Source organism: Mustela nivalis, assembly GCF_964662115.1.
Source record: "Mustela nivalis genome assembly, chromosome: 1".
In the NCBI taxonomy this organism is placed as follows: domain Eukaryota; kingdom Metazoa; phylum Chordata; class Mammalia; order Carnivora; family Mustelidae; genus Mustela; species Mustela nivalis.
In genome coordinates this window covers 4991463-5009371 of record NC_139020.1, presented here as the reverse complement: position 1 = coordinate 5009371, position 17909 = coordinate 4991463, and the positions used below count along the sequence as shown (strand labels likewise).

At 40.0% G+C, this 17909-nt stretch overlaps 1 protein-coding gene across 2 annotated transcripts in view; it reads right to left on the bottom strand.

Annotated features, from left to right (window-relative positions):
* DSCAM (DS cell adhesion molecule) overlaps window positions 1–17909 on the bottom strand; it is a 745695-nt gene that overhangs the window by 286274 nt on the left and 441512 nt on the right. For both annotated transcript variants that reach the window (XM_082722200.1, XM_082722199.1), the window contains exons 5-8: window positions 13428–13706; window positions 9610–9885; window positions 4441–4737; window positions 3412–3687 (exon numbers count right to left, since the gene is read on the bottom strand). In XM_082722200.1, the coding sequence (XP_082578326.1) occupies window positions 3412–3687; window positions 4441–4737; window positions 9610–9885; window positions 13428–13706 (1128 nt within the window). The remainder of the gene's footprint in view (window positions 1–3411; window positions 3688–4440; window positions 4738–9609; window positions 9886–13427; window positions 13707–17909) is intronic.

Genomic DNA, 17909 nt, shown 5'->3' with positions numbered 1-17909 from the left:
TGACTGAGCCACCCAGGTGCCCAAGAAAATAAATTCCTGAAAACAAAGCCATTTGATTCATTTGTTTCCTAAAATGATGGAAACTTTGTTGATAAAAGCCAATAAATTCTCCTTTGGGGTGTAAGCTAGTTGGAGTTGGTTTCTGTCACTGGAGGTTAAAAGAATCAAGTTAATACATTGATTTAGGCTAGTCTAGAAAATTTTAAGAAGAAAAGTGAGAATTCAGATGGTCTTTGTTTGAATTTATGTCTCCTAAAAATTGGTATTAAAATATCTGTATCCATTTATCCAACGGTCACACTTCTGGCAACTTTTCCTGAAAGATATCATCATACAAGGAGTTAAAGGCCAATGTGTGGAGAAGCTCATTTGACACATCATCCAAAACAGTTAAATATTAGAAATAAGTGAAATAGCACTGGAATAGATATTTTTTAAATGTAGTCTGAAGACCCCGAGGAACCCCTGAGAACATTTTTAGGGGTTTGCAAAAAGATAACCATTGTTATTTTAACACTAAGAAATTACTTAGTTTTCTCATTGGCTTGACCTCTGCATGGATACACAGAAGTCACAGTGGGTAAGACCACGGGGGCCTTAGCCCAAATCATGGCAGTGGCACCAAAATGCAGGAGTCGTCCTTCTGTTGTTTACCACCACCCAATTCTAATTGCTTTTGAAACTGGTTTCTCGGATGAATCCATAAAAATAATTTTAAATAAAACTTAAACCTTGAGTGGGTGTCATTTTCAGTGTTCTCTGATCTGTGTCACGAAATGGAAGAAGGCACAAAGCATTGTCTGCCTGCTGCACAGGACGGTTGTCTTGAAGGAAAGCACTTGTGACTTATTTAAATTACAAGCTCCTCTAAGCACTCTTTTCATGGAATTCTATTGTTTCCTCCAAGAATGGCTACCTAAAAGCTATAGTTATTCAGGCTTGTGCAACTGGCAGACACCGTCCTAGAGGGAAACAAAACAAAAAACCCACAAGATATAGCCTGCCTCTCCTATGATCACAACTGACTGTATTTGCTGCAAATAATGAAATTCAAACTTTTAAGCAAAAACGTAGAATTTTGTAAAACTTGTACCTGTTGCTATGAGCCTCTAGCTTCCCAGTACTTAAAGACTTTTCTGATGAGAATTTGATTTTATTCAACAAATTTGTTGATATTTCAAAGATCCATGTAACTCAGCAAACCAGTAATTTCCAAATGATCAATTTATCATGTTACAAAACAAGGTGTGGGTAAGATATTCGTTCGAAGAGCATGATAGACTGATGAATTTTAAGACACTAAAGTGCCAAACACTTACCGATACCGCTCCTAATTCTCCAGGGCAGCTAATCTTTAAGATACCACCATGTTTTATTCCTCCACATTGTATTGAGTATTATAAAGTGTTTTCTGGTTCATTCACTTGTTCTGTTTGCTTACTGTTCATCTCTCTTGATTGGAAGGAGAGTGCCACAGGGGACGAAGCTTGTCTATCTTTCATCCCTGCTTTCCTCAATGCCTAGAGTAAAACCTAGCATCGAGCAGATGTTTCATAAATGGTAAAGAAATAAATACAACCAAAAATGAACTTTTATGTAGCTATCATAGTCTGGTTTACTAAGAAATTCTAATGACTTGAGAAAATTCTAAAGATATCTGGCTCTTTTTAAAAGATTCAAAATTATTGGGGCACCTGAGTGGCTCAGTGGGTTAAAGCCTCTGCCTTCATCTCCGGTCGTGATCTTAGGGTCCTGGGATCGAGCCCTGCGTCAGGCTCTCTGCTCAGCAGGGAGCCTACTTCCCTTCCTCTCTCTCTGCCTGCCTCTCTGCCTACTTGTGATCTCTGTCTGTGAAATAAATAAATAAAATCTTTAAAAAAATAAATAAAATATTCAAAATTATTTATGTGCAATATATCTATTATATTATACATATAACATAGAATACATAAAATATTACATAGATTGTATGTACACACGTGTGTATGTGTGTGTCTGTGTTTATATGTATCATGAAGAGGTAAACTGAGGAGGTTTGCAGGGAGAAAAAAGGTTGGGGATGACCAAGGGAATCCTATGTAACTCTGTACCTATAACATTAGAAAACAATTATCGGTATGTAGGAATAACTCAGACAGATAGCTTAGCAGGCAGAAGGCTATTGTTTCGTAGTGTTTTAGAGTTATTTTCATGACCTGCATCATGTGGATTATTTCCAGAATTGAAAATATTCTTTTTATATTCAGTTGAAGAAACTGATTTAGGGGATAGAAGAAACAGCTTCCCCTTAGGGTCTGTCCCTACAAGGCCATGTGTCCTGGGATGGGTCTTGTCATTTACGTGGTCTTTACCGATAAGAAGACTGAGATTGAGTTGCATGACCCCCAAATTCATCTGATGGTTAGATTCTGTGATGTAAAGAATCATTTAAAAGTCGAGGAATTTTTCGGTGGGTCCCTTTAATCACGTAATTCCTATATTATTGCTCTGACCATCTCAACTACTCAAGATGAGAAGTTTGTCTGTAGCCCTTATCCATTAGAAAACCTCTTCCGGTTGGATTCTGAAAGAACTTACTTTTAGGAGTTTTTAGGAAAAGAAAGATTCAGATGGTTCCCAACTTAGGATGGTTCAACTTCCAATTTTTCCACTTAATGATGGTGATATGTGTATTCTGTAGAAACTGTGCTTTTGAATTTGAATCTCCAGAGCTAGTGACATGCAGGAGATATTCTCTTGTGATGCTGGGCGGCAGCAGCGGACCACAGCCCCCAGTCAGCCTTTGGTCAGGAGGGTAAACCTCCGATACTGACTACCATTCTTCAAGCGGACAACTTTTCTGTTCTTCACTTTCAGAATGGTATTCAATAAATTACATGATATTCAACACTTTATTCTAAAGTCAGATTTGCTCTGGATGGTTTTGCCCAGCTGTAGACTTATGGAAGGATTCTGAGCATGTTTCAGGGCGGCTAGACTAAGCTACGGTGTTTGGTAGGTGAGATGTATTAAACACATTTTTGACTTACTACCATTTTGACTTACCATGATTGTATTGGCGCATAATCCCATGGTAAGTGGAGGAACAGTTGTATGTGCTTTAAAATGATCTGTCAGACACTAGATAACAACGCCAGTGATGTCTATTTTTTTATGGTAATACTGACAACACGTAACCTCTGAAAAACCAACCCAAAAATCCACTTGAAAAGAAAAAATTACACCAACTACAGGTCTTATCCAGATGCAAGAATAAAGAGGTCAGCACCTCTGAGGGACCCTATCATCCCTGTCTTTGTAACTGTCCTACTGGAAATATGCATCCTCTAAGGACCCCCGGCCCCTGAGCACGGTTCTGGTGGAAAAGCACGGTCATGACAGGCTGTGTGGTGACAGTAAGTGCAACCTTACCTTTGACGGTCACATGTACACTCTGGCTGGTGGAGAGCTGCGGTTGAACCAGCACGTTGCATGTGTACTCTCCCTCATCCACTTCCTTTTGCACGTCCGAGAGTTTCAGAGTGCCATTGTTCTCAAATGCCACTTGGCGATGGTTGAAAGGAAGCAGATTGGAGTTCTTGTACCATTTGATGGAGTAATAGGGATAGCCAATCACACGGCAGTGGATGTATGTGTCCCGCCCTGCTATTGCTGTGATATTTTTCATGGGTCGAATGCTTGCAGGCCCTAGAGAGACACAAAGATACTCTTGAAAATACTTTAAGGGTACATCTCATGTGTGGAAATGAGTACACTTTTCCTTGAGGGGAAAAAAAGTGTAGATTATTTTCATGGAAAGCATCTTTTTCAATTAAACAATTTTTTCTGTGTTTAGATTTTTCTACTAAGAAGTTCTTTATTTCCTTCTAGTTTCACTACTTTCAATTGAATGAAGTGTTAAAAACGCACATTATCAACTACTTCTGTTAAAACATTTTGAATTACAAGATAAGAGGTGACTTAATCAAAAAAGTAACTAGTCTGCACTGAAGCGTCATGCTGTTTTTGTGAAAACATGGGTAACAATTCAATTTTTAAACTGTCTCTGTAAGTAGGTTATGAAGATGGAGGTTATGTCATGTCGCACTATGAATGTCAGTTAAAATACCATGTACACGAAGGTTTACTGTGACTGTAGTCGAACAGAAGGAGAGCAGGAAGGAAAGAGCATGCAGAGCATAAACCAGGAAAGGAAAGATCAAGTGGACATATCTGAGAGGAACCAAGAGAGCAAGCTGACTAAAGAAACCAAAATGCCATTTTTTCCCCCCACATTAACCCAATCAGGGCCATACTGGAGTCAGAAGGAAAGGGGAGGAAATGGGAAGCAACAGTTGATCTGTTTTGGCATTCCAAGACTCAGCTCGGTGCATGCAAAAACCTTCTTCTCCACTACAATGAGTTATGTGTGTTTTTTTGAGGAGCTGATTTGACAAGCACCTCTTACGTTTATTCGAGCCTGGTACAGGACGACTCCCGCCGAGTTGTTGGCAGTGCAGCGGTATACGCCCCCGTCCCGGACCTGAGAGCTGGAGATGTTCAGGTAGCTGACCACGTTTCCCTCCGACGTGATCATCTGGCTGATGCGGTGGCTGCCCCCCTTGAGGATTGGGTCATCATCCAAGGTCCACGTGATGGTGGGCAAGGGTGTGCCCTTGACGTTGCACATGAGGGACACGGGTTCTGCTGGGCTCACCACTTTTTCACTAAAGGCAGAAATAATTTTGGGAGTGCCATCTGCGGGAAGACAAATTATGGAAGGAAGTGGCACATACAAATAATTAAACAACTTCCAAGTCTATTTGTTTAACAATTGGGAGGTGGGTGTAAGTGCTTATTAAACACTACAAAAAACAAGTCTGGCTTTAGAGATACAGCTAAATTCCAAGCAGAACAAGATTACATTTTCAAAATGGGCAAATACAGTATTAGCAAGCTTTAATTACTTATATATTTCCTGGTTGTCATAAGAAGAACAATTACGCAATCCAGACGCCCATGTTACACAGCGTCAGCTCCCAACAAGTCTACAATCCAGAACTGTTACATCCCCAATGGAAGTTTTAAACACAGAGGAAATTCACCCCTCTATATGGTCATGTTAACTTTCCACTTCTTTGATAATTAGGGCTTGCTCACCAGGGAATAAAGGAAAGACTGAGGGACTGATTATCTCACCTCATTCATTTTCTTGTAAGAAATCATCCTTTAATTATTGAACTCTACATCTGAAACTAAGGATGCACTATATGTTGGCTAATTGAATTTAAATAAAAAAAGAAATCATCCCTTATAGTTTTAATGATAAATGTTAAGTTCATGTAAAAGTCTATGAAAGTTCTGAGGGTGGGTAAAAGCCAAATAGACTTTGAGCCTTCCAGTGTGTATTAAATATCTCTGTAAGTATCTTAAGTTGATGGCTATACAATTGGTTATCCAACCTGGGACACTTCTGAGAATGAAACAGAGAGGAGGAGTAATTATGCCAGGAGGACAGGCACAGTCTCAGACTATCCCAGGCAAAGTAAGTTCTAGTCTTAGGGAATTTTCCGTAGGAATTTCCAATATTTTCAACAAAGATAAAATTTTCATACTCCATTGTTGATCTATCATATATATGAACCATCTCTCTCACACTGTATGGTAGTAATCACGAATGCATCACTGACAAATTGGAAAGCCAAACAAATGAAGGAACACATCTGAAGCCTCCTCGCAGTGCCATCCCAGAAAGGTAACTGTTAATACTCCAAAGGAGTCGAAGAGTTTCTCCTCCCCAGACCCCCGGAAACTTGGAAGCCTAGTTCTGTGGCCAGTGAGGCCCGGTATGTAGGGTTCTCCTGATGGGGTGCTGTGCTGAGCCCTCTACCATCTTTCCTCTTGCAAATTCCTGAATGTCAACTCCATTCCAATTCCTGGGTGACTGGAGAAGGCCTCCAATCTATGCTTTTTGTTTGTTTGTTTGTTTTCCCTCATGGTAAGTGGAGTATTTCAGTGTTCTTGGACTGTAAGCCTCTTGCTTTAGTACAAAAGATGAAAACAAGGACTTCATAATATGGAAGAGAAGAACCTGTGCCTTTGCCCTTAGAACACTGTAAACACTGCTTCAGCATGTCCCGCCTTAATTCATGGAGAAGTTAGATGCTGCTGTGATTGTTATTCTTTGTACATAATCGTCATTGATGCTTAGGAATATTATTTCATTTAATCTTAAAATTCACATTTTTTTCAGGATGTGCTAAGCTGCAAACTTCTCTGCACTGATTGTTACAACATACACTAAAAACTCGTCTTCTTTTATCTATTTTTACCTTTTTTATTGTTATCCTTATCTTTATTTTTTATCTATTTTTCATCTATTTAGTAAAGTTTTCTTCAGTTATTACTTTTTTCTCTGTAGATGAAGTTTACATACCGTGAAATGTACAAGCCTTAAGTGTAAGAATGAGTTTGTTAAATAATTAGACTGTGTAACCACTCACATGAGCACGATGTAAAGCATTTCATCACCCCAGAACATTCCTAGGGCTCCTTTCAATCAACCCCCTCTCATCAGACAGAGGCAGTCACTGTCCTGATTTCTTTCACCCTGGGTTAGTTTGCCTGTTCTCGAGCTACAAATCCGTGTAGTCATAAAGTAGTGAACTCTCTGTACAGCAGGTACTCGACCATCACCACAGCAGTCAGCAAAACTAAGAAATGTGACTTCGGGAAAGTAGGACCGCGTACTGTGTTGGTATTGACAGTCTGCCAGCTGACTGACCGTGGCCTTCTCAGCGATTTCCCCTAGCCCACCTGCACCATACACCCCATCTATGTGTCATGCTTCTCTAGTCTCCTTCAATCTGGATCATTCTTTTGCATTTCTTGACTTTGACATTTTTGAAGACGTATTCCATAGCCGGGTGCTCAAACTGGTTTTTTTCCTATTTCTGCATAATTAGATGCAGATTATACATTTTTGGCAGGGATATCATGGAAGTCATGTTGTCTTTATGTGATTATTGGCCATTGGTGTCTCTCCTTCTGTGAAATAGCTGCTCAAATCTTATTTTATTTTAAATAAAAACTTTTAAGCCTTTGCTCATTCATCAGGGTTCTCTCAAGGTCTATTTTTTCTATTGCCTACTTTGTCTTTTGACCCCTGCTAACAGTGGCCTTTTTTTTTTTTTTTTTTTTGTATGTTAAGTTGTTTTTATTTTTTTTTTTAATTTTTTATTTTTACTGGATTCTTCTCCACATTTTCCAGTTCAGATTTTAACTAAGTTTCTCAAGGAATTTTATTTTTAGATTTTAGAACTCCCCACTGTTTGGGATTTAGGACCACCTTCCTTCCTGGAATTTCAACTTACTTCCCTCATTTGCAGGTGATTTGACAGTGCAGACTTCTGACCTTTTATACCTAAATCCCATAAGACTATAGCTATCTGCCTTTCTTCTAGTATTCTAGTACCTCCCTTCCCTATCTCACAAAAACTGGGGAATGTCCTCAAGGGAAAAGTGGTATCAGGGCAGATATCACCTAATCCTTTCCTCTTCTTTCAAGGGTCCAATCTTTTCTTCCTGCTTTTGGGTGTCTCTCCCAAGTTTTGTTTTTCCTCAAGTTCATAATTTTTAAGTGCTTGCAGTTTAGTCAGATAACATGCTATTCTATCATTTCCTAAAACAGAACCTATTTTTTTTTTTAAACAGGACCTATTCTTACACTTTTCTGTGATTCCATTTTCCAGTTACTGTGGTTTGATCTTGAACCTAAAATTATTAGATTTCATTTTCCTTAGACTTCAATTCCAGTTTCTTTGGCTTCATAGAAAATATTTCCAGATTCTGCATTATATCCTTGGCCATTCTTAGCTCATGGTATTGTGAGTTTTTAAAATTTACACTAATCTAAAGCTATTTCAATGGGAATAATAGGAGGCTTTATCCAAGGATACTAGATAGACACCATCTTAAGGCAAATTCTAGATACGTATTTATAATTACACTTCTGCTCTCTTTTGCTACATTAGCACTGTCATCTCTCAGATGAGGGAAAAAAACAAAAAAGGTGAAGCTTCTTGTCCTGAATGGAAACTGACATGCGGTAAATAAATCTGGGAGTATGCTCAGTCTGGTCCTCTGCCTCCTTTTTTCATTCAAGTGACAGGCTTTTTTGGTGATGAAAGCAGACATTATTTTCCCAGTGAGACCCGAGTGTCTTTGAAATCTTTCTTGCTGTCATTCTCTGGTAACCTGAAATCTTTTGACATTATTATGGATTATCAATATGCTCTTTAGGTTTCCTTAGTCACACAAGATAGTTGCCACGGTAACTAGGCCTAGACAGGTATTCTCTCCTTTTTCTGCAAAGAATCTAAAAATAGTGATGTGTAAGGACCACAGCGCATCAGCAGCAGCAAACCAGCTCTGTACGAATGGATCACTCTCTGCCCTTAATTATTATGGGGATCGCAGTGTCAGGCATTTAATATGGGTTCCATGCCTTCAGCTAATTTCACCTCTGCTTTAAGAAACTGTCTGCAAGGAAATGCTTGAATCAAAATAGGAATCTCATTGCTAAGCCTGCTTCTTCTTAAAATTAGTTAAGGTTAAAAAAATAATAGAAATATCCTTGAAGAGCATCAAGACATTTAAACTTATATTCATACATAAATATTTTTTTCTCTCTTGAGGCTATATGAAAGTCATGTAATTACTTTAATCAATGTACACCAAATGAATATTCAATTATACGTAAAGACATAATTTCCAACAAGATGCACACACATACAGGTAAAAGTCAGTTCAATTATCTGGTGATAAATGTATGTCTCCCTTGAATGTTACCTTGATAGCTTTTGTTCCCTGGCTGATTGATCAGCCTGCATATGTAAGCAGGCCATTAAGAAAAGAAAATGGCATTCCTAGGACCTATTTTAACAACCCGAGGTCCTTCCTCATGAATTTTGTTAATCTAAATTTGTGAATATCTGGACCCAACTGGGGACAACTATACACATCAGGTGCCACTTTTTCCTTTCCACCAAGGACGGTGCTGAAATTTTGCTCTACATTTTTTCTGCCAAATTGTATTTCTCAACTGGGGGCAATCCTCTCCCTACCCCACCCCCACCCGCCATCCCCAGGACATTTGGCAATGTCTGGAGGTATTTTTGGTTGTCACAACTCTGAGGGAGCGCTACTAGCATCTAATGGGCAGAGGCCAGAGATGCTGCCAACCCCCCCCCCCCCACAGCATATAAAGTGGCCCTCAAACAAAGCATCACTGAGCAACTCCCGTCTATGGTAATGGATGTCAACCAAACTCGAAGTTGTAAGTTTTTGTGGTCTGTATCTTGACAAATAACTAAACACACGAATGGGCAAATCTCCATTACTTAACTTAATGTGAAGTTACTTTTGTTATGTCTACCACTTACAACTTTACCAGTACTGGCTCTTTCATTAGCCTGATTTCTCCTGAAGCATTAGGGCAGAGTTATTAGCTAGCCAGACAGAGAGAAATCTTAGCCCTAGGACTTAGCAGTACTGCTTCAGTGTTCTTCTCTCTGAGTGCTCTGGGTTTGCATTCTGGTGTGGCCGAACCCTGTAATGAGGCCCACTGACCTTCAAGGACCACCTGCACAAAGTCTTGAGCGGACAGCTTATCCTTGCGCACAAAGCACTGGTACGCGCCCCCGTCACTTTTGACCATGTGATCCATTATAAGGTTTTCGTGGTTGATCCCTGTGATCCTCACATTTTTTCCAGGGTTGAGGATTTCACCGTTTCGGTACCAGGAGAGTTCCTGGTCCTCACTGCCTGTCACGCTGCAGGACAAGGAAACCTGGCTACCCACGCTGCTTTTAACTTTCCTGGGGCTGATGGTAGCTTTCAGTGGCTCTGGAAATTTTGGTAAGAGAAAGAAAAAGAAGGTAAAAAAAAAAAATCACATATGTAGACATCATTTCAACAACATGTTGAGCTTTTGACAAGGCACATGCATCACGGTAAGCATACTCTCTACAGTTCTCATGTTTAGCATTATGTCATAGCACGCCATTTTGTTCGGGAGCACCCTCTTCATTGTTCGCCTTTCCTTCTCTATGTAGCAAATAGACGGGCAACGGTCACCTTGCTTTCCCAATGAGTAAGTGTGAGGATTAACCCACTGACAATAAGAAACACCATGTGTTGGTTACTGGTAAGGAAAGAGGTATTTGAATATTTAAATCCCATTGCCTTGTCCCAATATAGCAGCACAGATGGGTTTCTCTGAGACATTCTCTCACATTGCCACACTCGCTCACTGCCCACCCACCCCCATGTGGTTTAACCAGGGCCAGTCATACACAGCAGTACGAAAACAGGTGGATATTAGAATTCCCATGAAACAGGGTTTTCCTTTAAAGAAAGAAAAACCCATGAAACATGGTTTTTTCATGTTTCCATGAAACAGGGTTTTTCTTTAAAACCCAAGAAAACAGGGTTTTTCTTTAAAGTGAGGCTAACTGGTTTGGACAGGGATGGAAACTTCCCATTTGAGGTTCCACATTTTCATTCAGCAAACCCAATTGGATGTAACAAGCTCATTTATTGAGCATTTATTATAAGCCAAAAACAGCGTTAAACTTGCAAGTAAGACAAAGATGACTTTTATGGTATGACTGTCGTATGCCAAATAATTGCTAATGTCTTTTGTACATTATTTAAGTCTTGCATATTTTATCTTGTCATATCCATTTTACAGAAGAGGAAGTGGCTGTTTCAGAGAGCTTAATTAACTTCACCAAATCCACTCAATAGGTAAATGGCAACAACCATTTTTTTACCCCAATTATTCCTGACATCTTGTGTTACCACACCAGGACTCTCTGGTTTCAAGTTCAAGCTTTTCATGGAGGAGACAAATATAAGAGTAGACACAGTAGCCAAGCAGTGATATAGGATCCATCAGAGATATCTAATATGTGGAAAGGAATCAAGAAAGTCCTTAGATGTCAAGGATGGATAGACCGAAGTCCAGATGCAATGAAGGGGCATTTTGTGTATTAGGTGGTGTAGGAAGACTGTGTCTGCTCACTGTGGATGAAACAGCCTCTCTGTGGAAAATTGTGGGAGAAAAATGACAAAGGCAACCTGGAACAAGATTACAAAAGGCCTCAAGATTTTGGAATTAATTCAGAGGAGACTAAAGGAAGCATTCAAGTATTTTTAGCAAGTGAGTATACGGTCAAACACATTTTTAGGAGAATTGACTGATCATACTGTGTTAGACAAATTAGGGATGGGTACTTGGTCAGTAAGGGGGCATGGCAATTTCTAGCTGAGGCACAATTAAGACTCAGTCTGGGACAGATGGGGTTGGGGAGTGCGGCTGAGAAACATTGAATTACAGTCTCTAGGACTTGGCAGGACTTGGACGCAGAAAGGAAAGGCTTATAGAGAATCCAAGATTTAAAGTCTGCATTTGGGGGAAGGGGTCAGGGGGTGAGACATTTTGAATAAGAAGAGCCATTGGCAAGGTAGAGATGGCAGAGAGTTTGGTTTGGTTTGTGGTCTTGTTGTTTTGAAGTGCCTGCGAAACATCTGATCTAAAATTGAGAGATACGCTCATCTGACACTCAAGAAGGAAGCCAAGGCAAAGCATGCAGATCCAGGGTTGTTCTCAAAGGGGAGGGCTCTGGAGCCATGTGAATGAAGAGAGTGTGAGGGCAAAGAGATGGAAGAGGAGAGGGTGTTGGATTTGGAACCCAAGAGAATGTTTTCTGTCTAGAGACAGAAAGACAAAAATGAAGTCAGAGAGAGGTGGGAAACATTCAAGAGGCATTTGAGGCTTGTCTGATGTGGCAAAGAAGCATAGTAGTGAAAATAAACACAGTCAGAATTAAGATCTTTCCACAGGTAAGTTTTAAAATGTAGACAGTGATTAAATGCCTTTATAGAGAAAGCAATACATTAAACCCTGAGAGCTGAGCATCAGATGCGGGGGGTGGGGATGTCTCTGGGGAGGGCACTACACTGGGCTTTGAGAGATGGGATATTTGAGACCTTCAAGTCTTTGAAAGGCATCTTCCATGTGAAGGGAGCAATGTTCAGGATAGGAATGGGTTTGTACAGAGAATAGGAAAAAGTTAGATTTAATAGGAGTAGATTTCTTTGAAGCAAAACTATGGGCAATAGGACCAGACAGGCATATTTGGGATGGTTTGATACTATCCTTAAATATAAATTTATTCAGCAGGAAATGGGGCACCATGAAAGGTATTTTAACATAGAGGAGATTCTGAGCTTGGGAGGATACTTCTTACCTGCTGTTAGTGCTGAATCATTGCATCTAGAAGTTTCTTCAACTACAGAAATAGAGTTGTGCATATCTTATTTCCATTCCTCTCTAATCCCAGCCTAAGCATGTTTATGTGATATTTGCAACACCCGTCCTAGGTAGCTGGTCCCAGGCAGTCTCTGGGATGTCTATGCTAACAACTTCTGTTGGTTTAGAATGGTCCATGCTCAGGGTGACATTGAAAAGATAGTTCCATAAACAGGCATGGGTTTGGCAAAAGGCCAGGATAACAGACCACTTCCTCTTTCATTGTCAACTCTTATGATTTAGCTTGTTGAATTAGTTCATCAAATTAAATATATATATAATCTTATTTTATGTGATATGCAATATTATATATAATGAAAAGAATATTCCATTCACATCCAAGAGCCACCTATTTTGGCCAAAGTTCTGCCCATCAACTGTGGCCATGTGCTCTTGGATAAAATTGAGAGTGTCAGAATAAAGTGTTTCCCGTTGCAGTCATAACCCTCCTTCCTCTGAGGCTGGCTTCAGCATCCTTCTCAACACATTACTCAAGATAGTCACTATACATATATGAAACATATCCACCATATTTGAACTAAATGATATGCAATAGTGAGTCCAAGTCTAACATTTTTATCATAATAATGATATCATAATAATAAATAATAAAATCATTTATTATTTTATCATCTTCTGATAATAGCCCCATTCAGGAACATCAAAAAGCCTCTGAAAACCAGCCAAGGTCGCACACTGTGATCTGACTACTGTTGCTTGTATTGACATCACAAGTCCGCCCCTCTTCTGTCAGTGTTCAGACAAGGTGGGCATTATTAATTCAACAGTTAGGTAATGTGATCTCAGATGCATCTCCTGTGGCCTAATGGAAATCTTGCACGTTCAGACAGACCTGAATTCGAATCCTAAGTCCCAACCTCCCCAGCTGTGTAATCTTGAGCAATCTGTCTGAGCATTCATTTCCTCATCTGCAAAATGGGGTAATACTGGTCTCAACAGGACTGTTGTGAGGATTAATGGAAGGCTTTAGTGAGAGTCTGGAAGTTATCTTGTAATAAGAGCTCCATCAGAGGTGGTCGGCATCACCATTCCAAGCTACCATCCAACTTACGTTTCACGTACAGGCGGCCTATCACCTTAGCAGTGCCGTATCTGTTGGAAACTTCACACACATAGCTGCCTGAGTCTGAAGGACGAGTGTTCTCAATGAGCAGCCCCGTCACAGTCTTCTGGAACCTTCCAGAAAGTTCCAGAGGCATGTTGTCCTTCAGCCAGCGATAATCTGGCTCAGGATGCCCAAGCGCTTTGCAAGGCAACTCCACACGCTGCCCTGCCATGGCTTTGCGATGATCAAACCCATCCAGTATGGATGGGGCTGAGTTCGCTGGGTCTGAAGGAGAAAGAAAAACTCTTAGATGTGGTGAATGAGTATAAGTGGTCATTTAGAATCATAGGACCTCGTGTATAAGTTAATCTATACATCATGCTAACTATTGACAACAGATCTTTAAGATTTTGTTAAAGAACAGAAAGAAAAACCCTATTCATTGAAATTTCTTCTATTCAGAATTTTCAAAAAGCTAAAGCAGAAAAGGTTCTGCTTTTCATTTCCCACTAAATAACTAAGAACTCCAGAATCAGCAGGCCTCTACAGGAGCTGCTGGCCCAGGCCAAGAACTGAGTTGTCTTGTGACCAGAGAACATCAGGCTTCCCCTTTCAAAAGAACAACAGTAGCAGAGATAGTGGTTTGACATTAGTAAAATTTATTTCACACACACAAAAGAGAGTTTTATAGAGAGTTATTGAATTTGAAGTGTTTTATTTATTCATTTCACAATATTGTTGAGCCTCACATCCAAGGCCAGTATACAGTCCGGAATTAGAGACACGGTGACAAATGAGACAGGAAACCCTCATGGAGACCCTCATGGAGCTTACAACCAATTCCATGAGTGGGGCTGGCAGGCAATGTGCAAGCACACGAACACATAAAGGTGGTGTGGCCTGTAGTAGGTACAATGAAGAATTGGAAAGCCTGACATAACAGTGAGTGAAGGTGGATGTGTCAGGAGTGGGGTGAGGGGGATTTAGGGGTGGTGATCATGGATGTCTTTCACGATCTCTGAGGACAGACAAAGGAATGAAGATGATGAAGGTGTGGCAAAAATCAAATAGTTATTACATATGACACAGCCTTGCTTTTACAACACAACGGTATATAGTTCACCTGTTCTCCCCAATGAGGTTTCCCTCGTATTGAGTTCTCAAGCCTGTTGAAGAAAAGGACCAACTGCTCTCAAGAACTGGGTCAGTGGAAACCATGCACCTGCATGACCAAGCTTGCTTTGAGGAATCAACGTTCTCAGGGCATATTATGAAGAATGCAAAAACAGAGGTCCACTTTTGGATGCCCAACATAAAAGTCAGTAACCTTTCCTTAGCCTTTCTGTTACTCTTCCTGTTCAGAACTTGTGCTAGACCACACACATGAGTGGTAGCACTGATTTCCACATGTATATACAGAACAGATATGGGCTCCTGGCTCCCAAACTCTTCTTACCTTTGCCTTGGTTAGAAAAGCACCATGGCTGTTGTGATCTGCCTACAGTAAACCCAAAAACAAAGGACTGGATATCCTCTATCCTATCAAAGAACCTTCTGGAATGGTCTCTTAAAGTGCTGTGATTCCACAGTTAGCCACCGGGGGCAGTCAGGAGACCCGAGTGAAAGTGGCAAACCCACGGAGCAGAAGCTGCTCTTGCCGGAGCTTTCCTTGGTGACCAATGGAGATAAAATCCACAACATACCGCTGCCTGTATGTTGCTATATAGCAACATACCTTCTTGGTGCTATATGAGAACAATGTGAATATTCTCATGGGATATGACGACGGACTCTAAGAATCTCCTTTCTAGGACTCTTCTGCAGTTTCATTGTCCATTATAACTGAAGAATTCCATAGCCCATTAATATTCTCACTCACATGGCTGGGTGCAGGGCTCCAGAGGGATTACAGACCTAAGAAACCCACAACAACAGGTGCAGAGTCCTTGCCAGCAAAGGCCTTATTGCTTCAATCCTCTCCTAAAGGAAGTTAGACAGACTTTGGAAAGTGTTGAAGAGCAAGTGAGTTTTTTATGGACCACAGAGTTACAAAATTTAGTGCTTTGCCTAGAGTGGGAAGTAGCTCTGATGGTAGAGAAGGTGATCCAAAGAAGGTGTCACTCCTTTGGTGGGCATGGCTATTTATTTGTTTAGTTATTTTGTAGAACAGGTCTACAATCCAGAAAACAAATGGTGCCCATTTTTTTTTTAAAAGGTGCCCACTTCTAATGTGAGTCACACAAACGCAATACCTAATGATTTCACTTAAAATTTTTGTTCTGCAACTAATAGTTGATAGAAATTTCTCAAATATGCTTAAAGTAGTATTGTTTAAATCTGACTTTTTTTTTTTTTTAGAAAGAATGCAACGATTGAATATCCATATCAAAAAGAACATTTTAGAAACCTTGCCTCACACCACCTACAAAAATTAACTTGAGGGGCGCCTGGGTGGCTCAGTGGGTTAAGCCGCTGCCTTCGGCTCAGGTCATGATCTCAGGGTCCTGGGATCGAGTCCTGCATCGGGCTCTCTGCTCAGCGGGGAGCCTGCTTCCTCCTCTCTCTCTCTCTCTCTCTCTCTGCCTGCCTCTCTGCCTACTTGTGATCTCTCTCTGTCAAATAAATAAATAAAATCTTAAAAAAAAAATTAACTTGAAACAGGTCATAGATTTAAATGTGTGAGTTAAAACTTTAGAACTTTCAGATGAAATGATAAGAAAAAGTCTTTATTACCTTGGGTCTGTCAGAGTTCTAAGATATGACACAAAGGACACAAGTGTCAAAAAATCAATATATTATACTTTATGACAATAAAAATAGTTGACATTTTTCAAGAAATCACTGAGGAAAAAATAAGGAGCAACTTACTGGGAGAACATATTTGCAAATAATATTTCTGATAAAGGACCTCTTTCCAAAAAATGTAAATAGCTCTGAGATCTCTATGATAAGAAAAAAAAATCAAAATTTTGACAAAAGACAGAATGAATGCCCAGGCAGCTCAGTTGGTTAAGCATCTGCCTTCAGCTCAGGTCATGATCCCAGAGTCCTGGGATTGAGTCCCGCACTGGGCTCCCTGCTCAGTGGGGATTCTGCTTCTCCCTCTGCCTGCCACCCCCCACACGCTTGTTCTCTCTCTCTCTGAGAAATAAATATATAAAATCTTTTTTTAAGGGGCACCTGGGTGGCTCAGTGGATTAAGCCACTGCCTTCGGCTCAGGTCATGATTTCAGGGTCCTGGGATCGAGTCCCGCGTCAGGTTCTCTGCTCGGTGGGGAGCCTGCTTCTCTCTCTCTCTCTCTCTGCCTGCCTCTCTGTCTACTTGTGATCTCTCTCTGTCAAATAAATAAATAAAAATCCTTAAAAAAAAATCTTTTTTTAAAAATAGGTAAAAGATCTGAATAGATCTATCGCCAAAGAAGACATACAAATGACAAATAAGCACATGGAAAGATGCTCAGTGTCATTAGCCACCAGGGAATTGCCAATTAAAACTATAATGAGATACTACTTCATACCCACTAGGATAGTTTTAATAAAAAACACAAACAAGAACTGGTGCTCATAAGAAGTGGAGAAGAAATGGGTCCCCTATACACTATTGATAAAAAAGTAAAGTGGTATGGCCACTTTGGAAATAGTTTAGCTATTTCTCAAAATGCTCAACTTCACTTTACTACAGTGCCCCAGAAGTCTACTGCTTAGGTATCCATCCCAGACAAGTGAAATCGTGTTGACTCAAAGACCTGTTTACAGATGTTCCTGGCAGAATTTTACATAATAGCCAATAAGCGGAAACAACCTGATGTCCATCAGTTAGAGAAGGGATAAATGAGATGTGTGTGTACATACAAAGCAATATTGTTCAGCAATCAAAAATGGTGAACTACTGATACATCTTACAACATAAATGAACCACAAAAGATTATGCTAAATGAAAGAAGCTTGATACAAAGCCACATGTTGTGAGATGCGATTTATAGGGAATATTCAGAAGGTGCCCATCTGTAGAGACAGGCAGTAAATTAGCAGTTACCTGGGGCCAGAAATGGGAATTAGGATTGACTTCAAATGGGTCACAGGGAGTTTTCTGGGTGGTGCAAATGTTCTAAACTTGGATGACATTGATCGTTGCTCCACTTTCTATGTTTACTAAAATCACTGACTTGGATAATTAACATGGGTGGAGTTGATGGACGGTAAATTAAATCTCAATAAAGCTATTTTGCAAAACAAAAAAAAAAAGTGGCACATTTCTTTTCTATTTTAAATACACAATTTAAGCAATGCTTGAGACAGACTCTATGGGGGAAATTTGGTCATGTACAAAATTAGTACAACCAAACAGCACTGTATTTAATTTTCATCCCCTCATCTTCAACCTGTTTATCTAATTTAAAAATAAGTTTTGTTCACAAAAACTTGCAAACTCACATATGAGTAGAAAAATAATATAATGCATCTCATCTATTCATCACCCAGACACAA